General features: G+C 38.6%; 3 protein-coding genes across 4 annotated transcripts; 1 reads left to right on the forward strand and 2 right to left on the reverse strand.

Annotated features, from left to right (window-relative positions):
- The first annotated feature begins 3,593 nt into the window (after positions 1-3,593).
- Positions 3,594-9,247, forward strand: LOC108811971 (protein MEI2-like 1). The gene is made up of 14 exons (XM_018584098.2): positions 3,594-3,963; positions 4,711-4,888; positions 4,985-5,204; positions 5,379-5,776; positions 5,871-6,029; positions 6,131-6,247; positions 6,322-6,467; positions 6,639-6,706; positions 6,800-7,156; positions 7,287-7,941; positions 8,066-8,150; positions 8,236-8,304; positions 8,398-8,577; positions 8,709-9,247. Exons 2-14 carry the CDS (start codon positions 4,808-4,810, stop codon positions 8,862-8,864), a joined length of 2,691 nt encoding a protein of 896 aa, XP_018439600.1. The 5' UTR covers positions 3,594-3,963; positions 4,711-4,807; the 3' UTR covers positions 8,865-9,247.
- Positions 9,248-9,290: 43 nt separating this feature from the next.
- LOC108811969 (uncharacterized) lies at positions 9,291-15,055 on the reverse strand. Of its 2 annotated transcripts, none has more exons than XM_018584096.2 (16): positions 12,730-15,055; positions 12,532-12,660; positions 12,294-12,431; positions 12,171-12,217; positions 11,969-12,084; positions 11,811-11,881; positions 11,560-11,661; positions 11,440-11,474; positions 11,049-11,209; positions 10,847-10,965; positions 10,538-10,738; positions 10,236-10,442; positions 9,985-10,132; positions 9,766-9,896; positions 9,592-9,684; positions 9,291-9,515 (listed from the first exon to the last, which is right to left on the reverse strand). In XM_018584096.2, the coding sequence occupies exons 1-16, from the start codon at positions 14,707-14,709 to the stop codon at positions 9,408-9,410; spliced, it is 3,786 nt and encodes a 1,261-aa protein (XP_018439598.2). In that variant the 5' UTR covers positions 14,710-15,055; the 3' UTR covers positions 9,291-9,407. The 2 variants fall into 2 exon arrangements, with proteins under 2 accessions (XP_018439598.2, XP_018439597.2); XM_018584095.2 differs by having other exon boundaries at positions 11,046-11,209.
- Positions 15,056-15,489: 434 nt separating this feature from the next.
- On the reverse strand, positions 15,490-20,700 carry LOC108807402 (uncharacterized). The gene is made up of 13 exons (XM_018579684.2): positions 18,355-20,700; positions 18,149-18,277; positions 17,942-18,067; positions 17,777-17,854; positions 17,647-17,690; positions 17,304-17,473; positions 17,109-17,212; positions 16,830-17,030; positions 16,539-16,745; positions 16,293-16,440; positions 16,059-16,189; positions 15,861-15,953; positions 15,490-15,747 (listed from the first exon to the last, which is right to left on the reverse strand). The coding sequence occupies exons 1-13, from the start codon at positions 20,299-20,301 to the stop codon at positions 15,661-15,663; spliced, it is 3,465 nt and encodes a 1,154-aa protein (XP_018435186.2). The 5' UTR covers positions 20,302-20,700; the 3' UTR covers positions 15,490-15,660.
- Between the last annotated feature and the right edge of the window lie 724 nt (positions 20,701-21,424).

Consider the following 21,424-nt stretch of genomic DNA (forward strand, 5'->3'; position numbering starts at 1 on the left):
GGATTACGTATGTGAAGGTTTGAGCATGATCATCGAAGAAAATGGAGACGAGTTCATGGCTCTGTTTGTTGGAGAAGGTGATCCCGAGACGTTTGAAGAGGCAGTAAGACACGAGAACTGGAGACTTGCAATGGAGGCAGAGATAAATTCTATCAACGCCAACAACACTTGGGAGCTTGTAGACTTGCCTGATGGAGCGAAAGTAATTGGAGTGAAGTGGGTCTTCAAGACCAAAATCAATGAGAAGGGAGACATCGACAAGCTTAAGGCCAGGCTCGTTGCAAAGGGCTTTCACCAGACACATGGAGTAGACTTTCATGAAGTCTTTGCACCAGTTGCGAGATGGGATACTATAAGATTGATTATTGGTCTGGCAGCTCAACAAGGATGGCTCGTTCTTCAGCTTGATGTGAAGAGTGCCTTCCTCCATGGAGAGCTCAGTGAGGATGTCTATGTTGAGCAGCCTAAAGGCTTCGAGTGCAGAGAAGAAGAAGGGAAAGTCTACAAGTTAAACAAGGCGCTGTATGGCTTGAGACAAGCTCCAAGAGCATGGTACAGCAGGATTGAAGGGTACTTTATCAAGGAAGGATTCAGCAAATGCTATTGCGAGCACACTCTGTTTGTAAAGACAGAGAAGGAAGGTATACTCATCGTCAGTCTTTACGTTGATGATTTGATCTATACAAGCAATTCTGATGAGCTTCTCAAGAAGTTTAAGATCTCCATGGAAGAAGAGTTTGCCATGACAGATCTCGGTAAGATGAAATACTTCTTAGGCGTAGAAGTGATTCAAGATGAAGGAGGTATTTTCATAAGCCAGAAGAAGTATGCAGAAGATATGTTAAAGAGGTTTGGAATGGATGACTGCAATGCCGTAAGAAACCCAATGGTGACTGGTAACAGAATGAGTAGAGAAGGAGGTGGAGCGTGTGTTGATGCTACTTCATTCAAGCAGCTAGTTGGAAGTCTCAGGTACTTGACAGCCACGAGACCTGATTTGATCTACTCAGTCAACCTAGTGAGCAGATACATGGAGAAGCCGAGAGAGCAACACCTTGCTGCAGCAAAAAGAATCCTAAGGTATGTGCAAGGAACTCGAGAGTTTGGTATCCAGTACAAGAGAGGAGGGGAGGCGAGTTTGGTTGGATTTGTGGACAGTGACTATGCCGGTGATGAGGATGATAGAAAGAGTACTTCAGGGTACGCTTTCATGTGGAGTGGAGGAGCAGTCTCGTGGGCATCAAAGAAACAGCCAATAGTCACACTCTCCACAACAGAGGCAGAGTATGTATCAGCTGCTTATGGAGCATGTCAAGCAGTTTGGTTAAGAAATGTTTTGAGTGATATTGGTTTGGATCAAGAGGAAGGATTACTATGTTCTGCGACAACAGTTCAGCAATTAAGCTCTCAAGAAACCCGGTTCTGCATGGTAGGAGCAAGCACATAAGTGTAAGGTATCATTTCTTGCGTGAACTTGTTGGTGAAAAAGTGATAAGTTTGGAGTATTGTTCTACACAAGATCAGATAGCAGATATTATGACGAAGCCAGTGAAGCTTGATGTGTTTGAGAAACTGAGAAAGATGTTGGGAGTTGGTCTGAAGGAAGAAGTAAACTGAAACAGAGTGTTTGCAGTTTAAGGGAGGGATTGAAGTATGAACTGAGTCGTACGGTGGTTCCGAATCTTTGGGAATAAAAGTTTTATCTTTTTCTTGTTGAATAAGTTATCCTATTTTTAGGATCTGAGTTGTTAGTCGTTGAGCTTTTTATGTTAAGTCTGTTGCTTTTGTTTCTATTTAAACTCATGTAAGCTTCGAGTATTGAATAACGAAATCATTCAGTTCATCTTCTTCACTTGAGTTTTTACTTTCTGAATACAACATACACGACACTCACCTTCGGCATTCAGTTCACGGCCATTGGCTACGTGACTGCAGTTTAGTTCATTTCATTATTTGTAATTTTGCAGTTTACGTTGTAAGATAAAAAATGACAAAGACATTAATTAGTGGATGACTTTTATTTGTCTTTTCCATTTGTCAGTTCGAACCTAACACATTGTAAATTTGATAACGTGGAGGGGTTTGTCCATTAAACCAATCAATGTTCAATTGAAATCTTCACTCAATGCCGATCACGATTTAGTTTCTTGTTGCTATCCCCTACATTGTACTACGATTTTGTAAAATATACTAAAGCGACATTTTACTTGAGGTATGGTGAAGAGAAAACGACAAAAGCTAGAAAAATCCAAATGCAAATGATAACGACCGTGAACTGAGAGTGAAAGAAATTATTCTTTCTTTAGAACGAAAAGAACTAATGAACCAAAATAATTTTAAAATGTAAATACTGAACCAACCAACCAAACATTATCTCCTAAGGTTACAATGACTTGATAATGATTTATTGTTGGGTTGCTTACTCAGCAACGTAAGATATATATATTGTGAATTCTAAATTTTTTAACAAAAAGTTTATAAGCCCATATTTTCAAACAATTTTTTTGGTAGAGTGTAACGATGAAAACACATTAACTAATTTGGACTACACTGAATTACTCATAAAATAAATTGAATATAAACAAAAATCTGTATCCATGTAGATGACTATAGTAATATGATTTAGTTACACAAAACATGTGAATCGAATCTGAAACGTATTAATAGCAATCTCGCAAATCCATCTTTTTACTAATTGACCACAAAGTCTCAAACTCTTAAATACATCTTTCACAATGATCAAAAGTACAATAAGAAATATGACCGTTTACATTGCCATTGATCGTGTTGCAAAATCATACGCCACAACCACTACATGGTGGCCTAGTTGGTAAATGCCAAAGAGGAAGCGCCCTGGGTTCGACATGCAGTGGCTATTAGGACTAGCGTTAAATCGCAAAAATACGTGGGTTGCCGTTGATTTCGTGGGATTAATCTGGGCGAAGCATGAGACCTCCACGGTTATCAAAAAAAAAAATCATACGCCGCACCACTTGATCTTCTTCTTTTTTTGCTAAAAGACACCACTTGATCTTTACATTGCCATTGATCTTTTTTTGTCTTCTTTCCATGACTACTTAGATATATAGGTGTATATTTAACTACATGTTAATGATATGAAACTAAAACATACTAATATCTTACCAATTAAACATTTAATCACAGCTGTAAAAATATTTTTATTTGGCACATTGAACTCTCATTCTGTCAAATATTATCTAAAACAAGTATTGGCAAATGATAATGTGTAGATTCCTAACTTGATTTGTACATCTTGATAAATAGTAGTTTGTATTATTTAAAAGCAGTTAGTTACATTTGAAAAAGAATAGTTACACTTGCAGAAAAAAATGTTCAGTAGCCGGCTCCGTAGTTATTAGCCGAACAACTCGTCGTCTGCCGTCAAGACTCTCGTGTAACTCCGTAATATTTTATTTTCCTCCTTTTTATTAAAAAAAAGGAATCAATCATTAATCCTACGGTCCATGTTTAAGATCGTATCACAACACTAGGTCCACGGTACATACAGACGCAGCAGAGTCCTCCCCTTCTCCATACTCTAATTCTTATTTTTGTCCGCTCTTTTTTTCTCTCTCTAAACCAAACTAACCGAAAATAAAAAAAATAAACTCTCTCCTTCTCTCTATCTCTGCCGGGATCGCACGTCGTCCGGCAGAGTCTCGCCGGAATCGCCGTAGTTACCGCCGGTCACACGGATTATTCGTCGGAAACAACGCGTCGTGAGAGGAGGGAGAGAATTCGAGAAAAACAAAAAAAATTCAAAACACCGATTCACTTTTTTTTTTGTTTATTTAATTTGAAAATTTCGGGGGAATTAAATATTCTGCGATGGATGTGATTGGATAGAAGGAAACAAAAAGCAAAGGAGGAAGACTAAAGAGAAAAAAAAAACGAATTATTCTCTGCTCTGTCTCTCTCTGTGTTTCTTCGTGGATCGTGAAGGTAAAGAGTTCTACGAGATCCATTTTTTTTTTAATTTGTTTGTTAAAATTTTGAAAATCTGTTTTGAGAGGAAGCGTAATTGTGTTTGTTTGTAATTAGGTAAGCTCTCTCTCTTTTTTTTTAAAAAAAAAATTGGAATTGAGTTAGTTTCTGTGTGAATTAGGTAGGAGTTTGGTTCTCTGTGTGAATAATATAATTTAAGCTGAAACAAGGATCATGAGGAGGAGTTAGGTCGTCTTTTATGGCTTCCTCAGATACCTAATCAATCAGTCTTCTTACATTTGTTTCTACTTGCTTAAATGCAGCGGTTTTAAGATTATTTTTTTTTTCTTATCAGAGTGCTTAAAGTTGCTTACTTTTGTTTCATCCTTTGGATTTTGGGAGTTTTGAATTCTTCTCCTTGTAGTTATTTTGGATTTTAATCTTGTAGCTGTTAGGTGAGTGATTGGGGGGACCTAATCTTCTTTTTTCTTTTTTTCAGGTGTTTTTTTACTTGCTTAAATTGAGCAATTTAAGATAATTTTTTTTCTTATTAGAAGTGCTTAAAGTTGCTTACTTTTGTTCCAGCCTTTGGATTTTGGGGTTTTGAATTCTTGTAGCTGATATATGCGAGTGATTGGGACATTTCTCTGTTACTCATTTTTTTTTAGTTTGGCGAGATCTTTTTTGCAGTGAAAAAGTGGATTTTGTTTCTTCTGTTGGCTTTGAGTATAACACTGTTTTGTTCATTTTTTTTTTTGTTTCCAGGGGAGAGAGGCTATGGTCCGTTGACAAAACTAAAAAGTTTAAAAAAGAGATTTCGATTTCTGGTTTTATTTAGTCTGATTCTGTTGTCATCTGCACAATGCCGTCTGATGTAATGGAACAGGGAGGTGTATCAACAACACCTTCTCACTTCCGTGAAGATATACGTCTTACTTCTGAGGTAAATTCTTTTTTTTTTTCAATGGTTTTCCTATGGCATGATCTTCTACTAATTGTCTATGATGTCTAAAACTGTTTCTTTTTTTTTGTTCGGCAGAGGCAATTTGGGTTTCTGAAAACAGACACGATGCCCGAAAACCAAGGTGGCCGTCTGCCAAAGAGTTCCTGGACACCTGAAAGTTACCAGATGAAGCCACAATCTAGCTTGTCTGGGGTGCACTCTTCTCTTAGTCCTAACGCAAGAAACACTGCAAGTGATAGTCAGTGGGAAAGCAGTTTGTTTTCCAGCTCACTGTCTGATATATTTACTAGAAAACGTAAGCTTCTGGTTCACTTTCGTGAATTTTGTCTTAGTATGTTCATTTTGTTTTATCAGCTGTCTAAATCTGATATCCTCTATGGTAGAGGAGACGTCGTTTGTTATTTGAGTACAGCATAATATGATCGTACTTTAACTACCTGAGTGCATCTCCTAATTGCTGTTTTTGCAGTGCGACTACAGAGAAATGATATGCTCTCTCCTATGTCTGGAAACTCGGCTGTTACCCACCGTGAGGAAGAACCTTCTGAAACTTTAGAAGAAATTGAGGCGCAAACTATTGGAAATCTTCTGCCAGATGAAGATGATCTCTTTGCAGAAGTGATGGGTGAGGTTGGGCTTAAACCTCGTGCAAATGGAGATGATCTGGATGATTTTGACCTCTTCAGCAGTGTTGGTGGCATGGAACTGGATGGAGATGTTTTTTCTTCCGTGGGCCACAGGAACGGCGACAGAGGCAGTACAAATTCTGCTGGCAATCATCGTCGAGGGGAGATTCCATCCAGAACAATTTTGACAGGAAATATCAGTAGCAATGTCGAAGACTATGAGCTGAAGGTCCTTTTTGAGGTACCATACTTCAGCAGTGTTTTGATTCTTTATTTAGGACTATGTAGATATCTGGAATTGATCACTTCTACTGAGGGTGCATTTACCTTTTCAGCAATTTGGAGACATTCAGGCTTTTAATACAGCTTGCAAGAATCGTGGCTTTATCATGGTATCGTTCTATGATATAAGGGCTGCTCAGAATGCGGCGAGGGCGCTCCACAATAAGCTACTAAGAGGAACGAAGCTTGACATTCGTTATTCTATCCCTACGGTGTGATTAACTGCTCTTCTGGAAGATTTTTCTTTGCTACGTGGACTGTACTTAGGGACTTGTATTAGTTTGTATCTATCTTACCATTTTCTTGCTATCAGGAAAATCCATCAGAAAAAGACGCGAATAAAGGAGCCTTGTTAATTAATAATCTTGATCCTTCTATTTCGAATGAAGACATCAACCGAATGGTCAAATCATATGGAGAAATCAAAGAGGTTGATATATTTGGGTTCTTCTTCTTATATCTACTTCTCGTGGTAGATGCTAATGATGTTTCTATTGTTTGCAGATTCGTAGAACCATGCACGATAACCCACAGATATACATTGAGTTCTTTGACATTCGAGCGGCAGAGGCTGCTCTTGGTGGACTAAATGGACTCGAGGTTGCTGGGAAGCAGCTTAAACTTGCGCCAGCTTGTCCAGAGGGTACAAGGTGGTGATTGTTTTTGTCTTTTTTTTTTTCCTGCTTCATATTCATTTGTGGGCTATGGACAAATGCAAATGCTAAATAAAAGATTTTCTGTTAAGAGTCTTTAGAAGGACGCCAGTTGTGTTGGTGTGTCGGATTTATTTACCCATAATTTTTCTTTTCTTTTTTTTTCAGATACATACAGGAGGCTGAAGGGTGTCTACCTAAAATGTCTTTTACTAATACATCATCCGGGAACATGGGTAAACGTTTGCACTAGTTACTTGTAACTATTTTTTCTTTAATGATTTGTCATCTTGGACTCAACTCACTACCGTCAAATATCTCTGATTCAGGGAGACATTTCCCAGGATTAATTTCCTCAACCTCCATTGATGGTGGATCTATGCGTGTTAGTCATAGTTCTGTTGGATCACCTGTGAACTCCTTCATTGAACGTCATCGGAGTCTCAGTATTCCTATCGGATTTCAACCTTCGGCAAACGTCATCTCAGCCAACAAGCCTGTCGGAATTCAAGAGCATGGCCGTTCTTTTGACGATATGGGGATCCAGAGCATGCCAAATCTTCATCCTCATTCTTTTTCGGAGTATCTCGACAACTTTGCTAATGGTAGTCCGTATAAATCCTCGACAGCAAATGAAGGCTTTATGTTACATAATGTCCGCGGAGTGGATGGCTTTAACGGAGGGGGTAAGCTCTATCTCTAGATTGCTACCGTCTTGATAAATTTGTTAACAGATTGTTATGGAGTTTTTCTTCTACTGTCACACATGATATTTGCTTTTACTCACTTTTAGTTGCTGTGGTCTTTTGGCTGTAGGCGTAGGATCTCCCATGAATCAAAGCTCCCGCCGCCCTAACCCTAACTTGTGGAGCAACTCTAATACTCAGCAACATAACCCGTCAAATGGCATGATGTGGCCTAACTCGCCATCTCACATCAACAGCATTCCTACTCAGCGCCCACCTGTTACTGTATTCCCTAGAGCACCTCCTATTATGGTGAATATGGCATCTTCTCCTGTGCACCACCACATTGGATCTGCGCCGGTATTGAACTCGCCTTTCTGGGATAGAAGACAAGCCTATGCAGCTGAGTCTCTAGAATCTCCTGGCTTCCACATAGGTTCTCATGGTAGCATAGGGTTTCCTGGCTCTTCACCCTCACATCCAATGGAAATCGGTTCTCACAAGTCTTTTTCCCATGTTGTTGGGAATCGCATGGATGTAAATTCCCCAAATGCTGTACTGAGATCTCCCCAACAGTTGTCTCATCTCTTCCCCGGGAGGAGCCCAATGGCTTCAATGCCTGGCTCGTATGACTCGCCGAATGAACGATACAGGAATCTCTCTCACCGTAGAAGCGAGTCTAGCTCTAGTAACGCTGACAAGAAACTTTATGAGCTTGATGTTGACCGTATATTACGTGGGGATGATAACAGGACAACATTGATGGTTAAAAACATTCCTAACAAGTAAGTAAACTCAGACTTTCTCTTTTATTCCTTGTTTATGTATGTCTTATGTTAGCTTCGTAGGTTGTTGGATGTATCTTTTTTTTTCCAACTGTTTACTATTTCTTATGCTGTTTTGGTTTAGGTACACTTCTAAGATGCTTCTATCTGCCATTGACGAGCACTGTAAAGGAACATATGATTTCCTTTATTTGCCAATTGACTTCAAGGCAAGCAAGCAAGCGTCCTCTACCTTTTGTTATTATTAGCAATATAGATTTTCTAGTAACCTAATTTTCACCTTGTGATTTTCAGAACAAATGCAATGTTGGATATGCTTTCATCAACCTTACCGAACCTGAAAAGATTGTCCCGTTTTATAAGGTACAGCCATGTGTTACTGCTTTGCTTTTTCCATATATCTTTTTTGGCTTTTCTGGAAGAACATTAGTTGAAAGTTACAAAAAACACTCGTAGGCGTTTAATGGAAAAAAGTGGGAGAAGTTTAACAGCGAGAAGGTGGCAACACTTACATATGCTCGAATCCAAGGAAAAGTAGCTCTCATTGCTCATTTTCAGAATTCGAGTTTAATGAACGAAGACAAACGTTGCCGGCCTATTCTTTTCCACACAGATGGTCCAAATGCTGGTGATCAGGTGAATGTTATTAACACATTATCTTGTTAGTGGGTCAGATTCGCTCTCACTCGGTGGGCACATATTGAAATGGGTTCTTGTGATCTTATTACTTCGTTTCATGTATTCACTTTTGTTGTTATTATTTGCAGGAGCCGTTTCCAATGGGTACCAACATACGATCAAGACCAGGAAAGCCACGAAGCAGCAGCACTGATAACTACAACAGCTTTAGCATCGCTTCCGTTTCTGAAAACAGAGAAGAACCTCCCAATGGAACAACAGATCCTTTCTTGAAGGAGAACTAACCAATGAGCCAAAAAAAACACGAAGAGCTAAAGATAACAAAAGGTTAATATATATAATACATATCGTATCATCTAAACACCCTAGAGTTCTGTAAATCGAGGGTGTTTTAAATGCAGTGAAGAATTTTTTTTGCTGGAGAGATCATATACTTTGCTGACTACAAAACTTTCCAGCTTTGCTTCACCAGTTTTGTTGTATTATCAAAATCCTCTTCCAGACTTTCTCGTTTTTTCTTTTTTGTTTTGGGGTTTTGGGTTCTTGCTATCAATGTAACACTCATCTTATTTCCTTGGCTATTTGTTGCCATACCATGTTGTAACTCTTTTGGGAGATTTTTTTGAAATGCTTCCTTTTTGATATGAAATATTAAAATTTTCCTTAATTTGTTTTTTTACTACTACGTATCATTTTCTTCTCTTAGAAAATCCTTAAAAATCTTGGTTTTTGTTCATGAGATTATCGTTCATCATGTATGTGGCTACAAAATGGGCTTCATCATTGACAAATACTATGAAACAGAAACATAACTTCTTTTACACTTATTAGGCCATCATCATGGATATCTGGCAGCTTTCATAAAGCAGAATCACTGGTCGAACTTTTCTTTCACCACAGAATCTGACCACATTCTTCCAGTTGCTGCCAACAACCTATGACATCACCACCACACAGAAGTTAACACTGTCTGCCTTCTATCTATATATAGATTCACAATTTCTTTCTTACCTCTCCTGCTACAGACTCACGTCTGAGATTGACCCACTGGTTCTTTTCATAAGCCATGCATATGTGCTCTTCATCTTCTTCACCATAACCAACCTGCATCACATCCCATATATTCTGAGACTTTTACATAAGGACAAGCATTTGTGACTCTGTTTCAGTTTTATCTTTTCTTACCATAGACACAAGCCGGTAATTAGTGTTTGGTTGTAAGCCTTCGTACAGCCTGCTGATATCTATCTCCCACTCTAAAGCCTCTGTCGTTTCTGATATTTCCTTTTCAGTTTCACTCTTCTCCCATTCTAACACTACAAAAACACCAACGTTATTTTATTATAAGCATAACAAATGAAATGAGAGTACACGAGAACACAATCACTGTGGTTAAAAACTTACCGATTGTGAAGATAGGTGGGCATCTGCTTATAACGTGATGAACAAAATTTGTCGTTCCACAGCCTCCAGTTTTAGTGTCACATAACATTTTATAATTCATGCGGGTCACTTTAAGGATATCCACAAATTTTATATCCCCAAAAGCACACTGCATATATATATATATATATAATGAACACAGTAAACCTTTATAAGGGGAAGTAGTACCAGTTTCTCTAGGAAAGACAATGAACCAAACTAATGAAACATACCTTAACGTTTCTGACTGAATCTGCAGCCGTAACAATGCCATAAGAACTCTCCTCTGGATAATTTGGCATCTTTCTGCATTTTCTACAACTCATTCTTTCATTTACTTCCAATGTAAAAAGGCAATTCGTCAAGCTTTCTCTTTCTGAATTTTCCCAGCAATGCCAAAACTCAAGGATGGCTACAAGTAACTCAGCAGCACCACAAGACTGAAAAGAATGAAAAATAGATTACCTTTTAGTTAAGCTAATTAACTTTAAAAAAAATATGATGATGATTAGAAGCTTATATTCTCCACACGAACCATGGAATTAACTTCTTCTAAGGATACGTGTAAGTATCTCAAGATGAGACTGTAGACTCCCTTAGTTTTTATTTCCTCAGACACAACAGCACTAAACAAACTTTGTAGGGCACATAGAACTTGTTCTTCCAGGTTGTCATCAACTGGTTGCTTTTTGTACTTTAGAACATTTTCTTTAAGAACCTTTATGTTCACGAGGGCCTGCAATACCACATGTATTTGTGAATTTATATAAGAAGGTAAAGAGATATGGAATGAGCTGAATCAGAAGATGACAGTTTATGTACTGAATCTTGGTCACTGTTTTACCTTCAGAGTCATGTCAAGGGCAGAATTATATCTAGCTGCAGCTCCTCCGGGTGCTGACTCCAAATTTCCAGAGACAGAATTATATCTAGTTGCAGCTCCTCCAGGCATGTTTTGCGTATCTTAAAGATGGTGAATGAATATAATAATAAGGATGAATCCTAAAACTTAAAAAAAAATCAAATTAAGAATCTCTTTTTACCACCATAGTTAACTTTAGTAGCTTCCTCTTGAATGTCCTTGGTGGATGGAATTTTCAGTGGACCCTTTTCACTTCCTAGAGTATCTTTTGGTTCCATGGAATCTTCTTCCATTGTTTTTGGTGATTGAGATGTACCTCCCGTTTCAAGGGAGACCGAAGGTTTGCTGGACATGTAAGAATACGTTTAGCTCAGAGTAAAACCCTAATACAATTCATTAAATGTTATTTGTATTTGCTTGTGTTTAAATAGCAAAACTGTTACAGGAATATCGGGATATATATTCCCTTGGATATAGGTAACTAATCTGTAACAGGAATATCGGGATATATCCATTGGATATTGGTAACTAATCTTAAAGATTGAGAGAATATTATGGGGTTATCTAACACTTACTGTTCAACGGGACTAGCCATGCTCGTTGAAGTTTTCTGTTACGCCATGAAGTCCATTCATTCTTAGAACCGATTTGCAGAAAGTCGGAGAAGCAAATAGATAATTTAAAACTTCAAAGACCTTAGTGTTTTTAGGTTTCTTCTTCTTTTTTGCTTGTGACTTCTTATCCCCTTTGAGTAAAAGATCTGTTTCTGCTGCATCTGACTTGGATTTGGATTCATTCTACATGAGAAGAGATATGAAAACATAAGAAACCATTCAAATGCCAAATCAGACAGAAAATAGAACTCTCTGTCTATAACCAAAGTTCAAAACCAACCAGCAAGAAAAGTTTTAGCAATTGGATCCTTTTTGTTTGGTAACTGCTTTACCTTTAGCGTCATGTCAAGAGCTGACTCCAAATTTGTCGGCACTGTAGCTTCTCCAGGCTTGTTTTGCATATCTTGAAGGTGGAGAATAAAGAAAAAGAACTATAAGAGCATAACAAAACAAATTCAAATTATTCTTCAATTGAGAAAGCTCTGTTTACCATCACGGTCAACTGTAGTAGCTTCCACTTGAATGTCAGTGTTGGATGAAGTTTCCAATCGACCTCTTTCTGGTTCCTTAACATCTTCTTCCGGTTCAAGTTTGACAGAAGGTTCACTGGATATGTAAGAACAAGTTTTCCTCAGAGAAAACCAGAAAAACAATTTAAACAACACGCAAAAAAGGACTATTGAGGTACTTACTGTTCAACGGTCTTATCAACAACACTAGCCATGCTCGTTGAAGTTATCTGTTGCGCCATGAAGCCCATCCATTCTTAGAACCGAAAAGTTAGAGAAGCAAATAGAGTTTAGAACTTCAAAGACCTTAATGCTTTTATCTTTTTCCGGCTTTTTGGCTTGTGACTTCTTCTCCTCTTTGAGTGAGTTCTTCCCCTCTTTGAGTAATAGATCTGCTTCTGCTGCATCTGACTTGACTTTGGATTTCATAATTACAATTTCATTCTAGATGAAAAGAGACATGAAAAATTATAAGAAACCATTCAGATACCAAATCAGAAGGAAAATGAATCCTCTTTGTATATAATTAAAGATTAGAACCAACCAGCAAGAAAGGTTTCAGAAAATGAAGCATATAAGAGCGGTTGTCAAAAGCAGAAAGCTTTGTGAGGTTGTTTAGCAATCGGATCCTTGAATTATCAATCAGCAATATCTTTGCATCGATCAGCAGAACCTACAAGTCATGTACATAACTTTAGATGGAAAGTTTTGTGTAATTCTTTTAAAATATATATAGATGAACCTTTTCGGTGACCGCTGATTTCAGAACGTTAATAGACCTCAACACTGTATAACTGCCGAGATTTTTACGCTCGCGGTATATAAGATTCAGGCAATCTTCTAAGTCGGGAATATCAAATGCCGGATGCAATGCTCCGTGTAAAACATCTCGTACTGCACACAAGAACAAATTTATAGGGACGGAACTTTCAGGGACTCTCTCCTTGAATCTATCGCAGAGAAGAGATACATAGCTGCTCCGTTGATCGTCCTCAACGTTCCCTCTTCTTTCATCTCCAAGCATACACAAGTTCTCCACTAAAGTAAGAGCTGCTTCGTAATCTAAGACCTGCTTTTTCTTTGCATATTTGGTTCCCAGTGTTCTACATGTATACTGAACAGCTCTCAGAACAGCCACCCAGATCCCAAGATTGTGTTCCCTGATAGGTTTTGGAAAGCTTTTATCTACTGAAGAGTGGTCACCTAACCAGGATATCATATCATCTCCCTGAGCCTGTGCCTTGGTGTAGTGACTAACGGGATCCTTAATGAGTTTGATTTTCCCATCATCATCACCATCAAAAGCAGCATTATTGCTTTTCAACAGTCTTTTATCCAGAAGAAGGAATGAAAACTGCTCGTCAGCGTCGATGTTTTCTTTAATTCGAATACGATCCAACAGACTGTCCACTGCTCTGCAAACATGATCTGTACCATCAAGCCTTTCACACTTGATCTTCTTTAGAAAACCTCGGATTTTTTTAAGCTCATCACGTTCAAGAAAACAGATGCTTTGTGGTGTTTCCACTAGGTGACAATCCTTAAGACTCTGTTCTGAAACTTCATGTTCTCCAAGATGCTTAACAAGAAAACGCATCACCCAGTCTCGAATACTGCAGGAGAGAATCTGATGTTCACAGAGAGACACAAGGAGTAACTTGATTTCCTTGAGTAAACCACTCCGCTCTTCATCCAAAGCTAAAGGCCACTGGTTTGACCACCCTTTCTTCCTAGATCTAGTTGTAAACGCTTTCACATCTTCGAGCTGAGTTTTGATCATTTCAACCGCAACTACTGTATCCACCGGCTCCCATCCCCCATCCCTTATCTTATTAACCCAGTTTCTCCCTATCCTCATGACCATATCCTCTTCCGAAGAAGGTTTAAAATCCGCAGCATGTTTCTCCTCAAGATGAGTCCTGCACTGTTCAGCACTAAAGCACACCTCATCACATTTAGTTCGACACACCCATACTGTCCATTTCTTCTGTCCCCTAGCAGTATCGAGAACGTGTTTCAAAACATCTAGTCCCTTGCTTTTGTGCACTCCCCGGACAAAACTTGTAAGCTTCTCAATGCTCACTTTCAAAAAATCTCTCTTCACCTTAACATCTAAACCCACCCAATACGACCTCAGCTCACTAACCCTATCCTCAACCAGCTCTGTACTCTTCTTTGCATCACAAACTTCCTCCGGCATCTCGATTTCTACATCCATAGTCTTGAGCTCATCTATCAACAACTCTGCCTCTTTGATTAAAGGCTCAAACTCTTTCTTATCCACGGCATCGACTTTTAGCCAACGAACAGCAGCAGGATCCGATGAGACGTCTACTGAAGCAGCAGATAGACCATGTTTACCACTGCGAACACATTCCTTCAAATACAATGCTGACCCAAGGCGTTTACCCAATATGAGGAGTAGACGCGCACAAAGCGATGATAAGGATAACCTCACATCTTCAGTGACGCATCCTAGAGAACCCAACATGTACAAGACCTCCACGTTGTCGGCTGCTGCGTTACGGGCTTCTCCCGCTAAGTCCATGAATACACCACTCTGTTCTATACGAAGCAACCATGAGTTCTTGTCTTCCCCGTGGACTGAAACCATCTCGTCAATTGTCTCCATGGCCTTGCTGTGATCTCCATTCTCGCGGAGGCTTTTGACCTTCTCGTAGAGTTTGATGACCTTAGCGTCTTTGAGGAACGTACGCTCCATTGGAGACGATTCTCAAGGATTCTTGCAGCTTTCTTGGAGAGTTTGATTTTTTGTTTTCTTTCTTCGCGGGAAGATAACAGAATATAACAGCAACTTAAAAGCCACGTGAGAGCCACGTGATGGAAAAAGAAAACACCTGGAGACCCATTATTGATACCATTGGGGAATTGTGTCGAACACCTTGTGTCCATTTTTTTTTTCGTTTGAGATTAGTTAGACACACAGCCAGGCTTCGATTTCCGGAATAAACCAAACGAAAGAAAACTCGAAACACGTGTGCGTATTCGAGTTTTACTTAAACACAGAATCATCTTCATCTTGTAGAAGTGTGTTTTCTGGACTTAACGAGATGAAGCCGAAGACTTAAAACGTAGAATCCTCTTCATGTTTGGGGATGAACATGATGATAACACGTGTCCTTTCTGAATGGGCTTTTTCTGTCGTTTCTTGGGCCCAACATAAACCATTAATTATACGCTCGTGGGTCTAAAGCTCTGGTCTCGGCTTTGTGGGAGGGTTCTAAACTTTACAAATCTATGTCTGATTTATTTCCTTCAACCTGAGTAATGCTGCTCTTATATTGGTTTCTAGGAAGCGGACATGGTGGAAACACAAGTTGATAAAGATGTTGAAAACATGTTTAACTCCTTATATGTCATAATCATCATCAAGTGATTCTGATGGGTATGGTGGGATTGAGAATCATATGTTAACTCATGATATGCCATCAAGTTAACAAGCCTTTGATTACAAGTCTTTTTTTTTTTTTTGGGCAAAGCCTTTGATTACAAGTCTTATCATTTCATTCTCTTAGTAATTAAAGTCCTACAAAATGGGTTTCATCATTGATTATGGAACAGAGATAATAACTTTTTTCTCAATTGAAACTTTGTCATTGTTATTTTACATCAATCAATGCTTGGGTTTTCACACTTGCTAAGCCATCATGGATCAGGCAGCTTCATAAAGCAGAATCACTGGCCGAACGTTCCTTTCACCACAGAATCTAACCACATTCTTCCAGCTGTTGCCAACAACCTATTGGCATATCACCCACACAGATGTTAACAATGTCTGCCTTCCATCTTATCTCTAAATTCACAATTCTACTTAAAAGGAAGCCAAAACCAACTCTCTCTCTGTTTAATTACCTCTCCTGCTAAAGACTCACGTCTGACATTAATCCAACGGTTCTTTTCATAAGACATGCAGATGTGTTCTCCGTCTTCTTCACCATAACCAACCTACATCACATCCCATATATTTCTGAGCATGTAACAGAGAGATACAGAAGAAAGAAATAGAACAAGCATTTGTGGCCATGTTTCAGTTTTCTTTTTCTTTCTTACCATAGACACAAGCCGGTAGTTAGTGTTTGGTTCCAAGCCTTCGTACAGCCTGCTGATATCTATCTCCCACTCCAGAGCCTCTGTCGTTTCTGATATTTCTTTTTCAGTTTCACTCTTCTCCCATTCTAACACTAAAGATGCAAAACCCAAACAAAACACCAACGTTATTTTATTATAAGCATAACAAATATAATGAGTACATGAGATCACAGTCATGGTAGTCAAAAAACTTACCGATTGTGAAGATAGGTGGGCGTGTAGTTATAACGTGATGAACAACGTTTGTTGTTCCACAGCCCCCAATTTTAATGTCACATAACATTTTGAATTCCATGCGCATCACCTTAAGGATATCCACAAACTTCATATTCCTAAAAGCACACTGCATATATATGTATATATATAAGCAGATAGCATCATTTTTAGGGCACATACCAGTTTCTCTAGAAAAGACAGAGAACAACATAAATGGAAACATACCTTAAGGTCTCTGATTGAATCTGCAGCCATAACAATTCCATAAGAACTCTGCTCTGGATAATTTGGCTTCCTTCCGCATTTTCTACAACTCATACTTTCGTTTTCCTCCAACGTGAAAAGGCGAGTCACCAAGCTTTCTCTTTCTGAGTTTTCCCAGCAATGCCAAAACTCAAGGACGGTTACAAGTACCTCAGCAGCACCACTCGACTGAAAAATACGTTACCTTTAGTTAAACTTATTAACCAATATATATATATATGATGATTAGAAGCTTATATTCTCCAAACGAACCATGGAATTAACTTCTTCTAAAGACATGAGTAAGTCTCTCAAGATGAGACGATAGATTCCCTCAGTTTTTATTTCCTCTGACACAACAGCAGTGAATAAACTTTGTAGCGCACATAGAACTTGTTCTTCCAGGTTGTCATCAACTGGTTGCTTATTGTACTTTAGAACATTTTCTTTAAGAACCTTTATGCTCACGAGGGCCTGCAATACCACATGTATTTGTGAATTTATATAAGAAGGTTCTGAATCTTGTTCTTTTTTGTTTGGTAACTGTTTTACCTTTAGCGTCATGTCAAGAGCTGAATTGTATGTAGCTGCAGCTCCTCCAAGTGCTGACTCCAAATTTTCAGGGACTGAATCTTCTCCAGTCATGTTTTGCATATCTTAAAGGTGGTGAATGAATATGAATAAGAAGAATGAATCTTAAACACACAAAAAGTTCAAATTAATCGTCGATTGAGAAGCTCTTTTTACCATCAGTGTTAACGTCAGTAGCTTCCTCTTGAATGTCCTTGGTGGATGAAATTTCCAGTGGACCTGTTTTACTCGCTACATCATCTTTTGGTTCCATGGTGATGGAATCTTCTTCCATCGTTTTTGGTGATTGAGATGTACCTCCCGTTTCAAGGTCGACAGAAGGTTTGCTGGACATGTAAGAACACGTTTTGATCAGAGTAAAGCCCTAAAACAATTCATTAAATATTCTTTGTATTTACTTGTGTTTAGATAGCAAAACTGTTGCAAGAATATCGGGATATATTCCCTTGGATAATTGGTAACTAATCTAACAGAGTAGGAGAAGGTTTTCTGTACTTACTATTCAACAGTCTTATCAACGGGAGTGGACAAGCTTGAAGTTATCTGTTACGCCATGAAGACCATTCATTCTTACAATCGATTTGCAGAAAGTTCAGAGAAGCAAATAGAGAATTAAAAACTTCAAAGACCTTAGTGTTTTTAGTTTTCTTCTTCTTTTTTGCCTGTGACACCTTCTCAACAGGACTAACCATGCTCGTTGAAGTTATCTGTTGCGCCATGAAGCCAATTCATTCTTAGAACTGATTAACCGAAAAAATCAGAGAAGCGAATAGAGAAATTAGAACTTCAAATACCTTAATGCTTTTAGCTTTTTCCTTCTTGTTTGCCTGTGACACCTTCTCCTCTTCGAGTAAAAGATCTGCTTGTGCTGCATCTGCTGCATCTGACTTGGCTTTTGATTCCATATTTACAATCTCATTCTACATGACAAAGAGACATGAAAAAACATATAAGAAACAATTCCAAATCAGAAGGCAATTCAAATAAAGATTAAAACCAACCATCAAGAAAGGTTTCAGAAAATGAAGCATATAAGAACGGTTGTCAAAAGCAGAAAGCCTTGTGAGGTTCTTTAGCAATCTAATCCTTGAATTATCAATCAGCAATATCTTTGCATCGATTAGCAGAACCTGCAAGTCATATATATATATAACTTTAGATGGATAGTTTTGTGTTGTTAAAGTATATATTCAAATCATGGATGAACCTTTTCGTTGACCACTGATTTCAGAACGTTAATTGACCCCAGCACTGTATCATTGCTGACACCTTTTCGCTCGCGTATAAGATTCATGCAATCTTCTAAGTTTGGAATATCAAACGTCAGATGCCTTCCTTCGTGTAAAACAACATCTCGTACTGCACACAAGAACAATTTTGCAGTGGGCGTATTTTCAGGGACTCTCTTTTCAAACTTGTCGCAGAGAAGAGATGCATAGCTGTTCAACTGATCTTCCTGAGCAATCTTTCTTCTTTCATCCTCATTTATACACAAGAACTCCAAGACAGTAAGAGTTGCTTCGTAACCTAAGACCTGCTTTTTCTTTGCATATTTGGATCCCAAAGCTCTACATGTGAACTGGATAGCTCTCAAAACAGCCACCCATGTATCGAGATTGTGTTCCCTGATAGGTTTTGGAAATCTTTTATCCACTGCGTAGTCAAGTAACCAGGATATCATATCATCTCCCTGAGACTGTGCCTTGGCGTAGTGACTATCGGGATCCTTGATGAGTTTGATTTTCCCATCATCATCACCATCAAATGGAGCAGCATTATTGCTTTTCAACAGTCTTTTATCCAGAAGCAGCAACGAAAACTGCTCGTCAAATTCGATACTTTCTTTAATTCGAATACGATCCAACAGACTGTCCACTGCTCTGCAAACATGATCTGTGCCATCATGCCTTTCACACTTGATCTTCTTTAGAAAACCTCGGATTTTTTTAAGCTCATCACGTTCAAGGAAACAGATGCTTTGTGGTGTTTCCACTAGGTGACAATCCTTAAGACTCTCTTCTGAAACTTCAAGTTCTCCAAGATGCTTAACCGGAAAACGCATCACGCAGTCTCGAATGCTGCAGGAGAGAATCTGATGTTCACAGAGCGACACAAGGAGTAACTTGATTTCCTTGAGTAAACCACTCCGCTCTTCATCCGCAGCTAAAGGCCATTCGTTTGACCATCCCTTCTTCCTATATGTAGATGTAGACGTAAACGCTTTCACATCTTCAAGCTGAGTTTTGATCATTTCAACCGCAACTACTGTATCCACCGGCTCCCATCCCCCATCCTTTATCTTATTAACCCAGTTTCTCCCCATCCTCATGACCATATACACTTCCAAAGAAGGTTTAAAATCCGCAGCATGTTTATCTTCAAGATGAGTCTTGCACTCTTCAGCACTAGAGCACACGTCCGAACATTTAGTACGACACACCCAGGACATCCATGTTTTCTGTTTCCTAGCAATATCGATAACCTTTTTCAAAATATCTGCTTCCTCTTTTTTATATACTCCCTCGACAAAACCCCTAAGCTTCTCAACGCTTACTTTCATAAAACCTCTCTTGGCCTTAACATCCAAACCCATCCAGAACGACCTCAACTCCCCAACCTTATCCCCACGCGGCGGTTCTGGACTATTCTTTGAATCAAAAACTTTCTCCATGCCGTGTTCTATACTCGGACTAGTCTTGGACTCAGCGATCATCAGCTCAGACTCGTTGATCAAACGCTCAATCTCTTCCTTATCTTTGTCCTCGACTGGGTGAAGAGCAGAAGCGAAACCCTCTTTACCACTGCGGATGCATTTCTTGAAATAGAACACCGAACCAAGAGCCTTGCCCAGTCTGTTGAGCATCTGTGTGCGAAGTACCGGTACCCGCGCGTCTCCTAAAAAACATCCTGCAGCAGCCAAGTAGTAGGTGACCGCCATGTCGTTGCTCTGGGATCTCTTCTTCGCTAGAAGCAAGAACATGTTGGCCTCTCTTACACGAATAAGCAATGAGTTCTCGTGGTCTTCCGGGAAGACTGAGATGATATCATCGAGTATCTCCAAGGCCCTGCTGTAATCTCCCTTGGCTTCGAGAGCGTCAGCCTTTTTCAAGCGTTTCCTGACCTCGTCGTCTGTCATGATGACTGTACCCTCCATAGAAGACGATTCTCAAGGATTCTTGTAGGTTTCTTGGAGAGTTTTTGTTTTCTTTTCTTCTTGAGTGAAGAAGCGGGAAGATAACAGAATATAATAGCAACGGATCAAGAGGCTGGCTTTACCACGTGAGTGTCACGTGATGAGAAAAAAAAAAACAACCGGGAACCAATATTTGACCCATTGGGGAATTGTATCGAACACCTTGTGTGCATTGCATCCACTTTGAGATGGGTTCTATGAACCAACCACACTTCGATTCCTGGAATGAACCGAACAAAAGGAAACTCAAAACACGTGTGTATCTTCGAGTTTGACATAAATGCAGAATCGTCTTCATCTTCGAGACGACTCGTAAGACTTTTACGTAGAATCATCTTCATGTTGGGGATGAGAAAGATGATAAGACTATTAGACAAGTGTAAAGTAGCATGAGATATAACGTCTGTTTTAATGGGCTTTTCTTTTTGTTTATTAGGCCCAACATAAACCATTGTCCATTAGTTGTTAGCTCGAGGGCTTAAAGAAGCCTCGGTTTGTCAGAAAGTTCTGAACTTTGTATATCTGTGTGATTTCGTTATTTAACTAACGTCACTAGTTTTACTAGATTCTTTGTCCGCGCTTCGCGCGGATAATATATTTTGATCATGTTTTAATCATAAATTTTTATCTTATAACTTTATAATAAATAAATATATATGTGATATTGATGTGATTTTTTTTAGAGTTTTACCACTTTTAAGATATAGTTGTGTCTTCTAATTATTTAATTTTACAAAAATCTGTTAAATATTTTCATTTTTAGTTTTTTTTCTTTAAATAGTCTCAAAAAGTCAAATTTACCAAAATGAGTTTCAATAAAAAATAATATGACAATTATATATTTAAAATATATAAAACAATAAATATTAAAATGGAAAATAATAAAAGCGAAAAATTAATTGTGAAACCGAAAATTTCAAAAAAAAAGAATTAGGAAAATATTTTTCTTAAAAAAAAATTGGAATACTTTCCTCAACATGAATTATGAATTATGATTATACTAAAAGAATTCTCTAATTATGACCATATTGTGTATTCAACTAAAGAATGTTTGAAGATTTGATTTACTTTGATAACCTATTCA

Source organism: Raphanus sativus, chromosome 6 (assembly GCF_000801105.2).
Source record: "Raphanus sativus cultivar WK10039 chromosome 6, ASM80110v3, whole genome shotgun sequence".
In the NCBI taxonomy this organism is placed as follows: domain Eukaryota; kingdom Viridiplantae; phylum Streptophyta; class Magnoliopsida; order Brassicales; family Brassicaceae; genus Raphanus; species Raphanus sativus.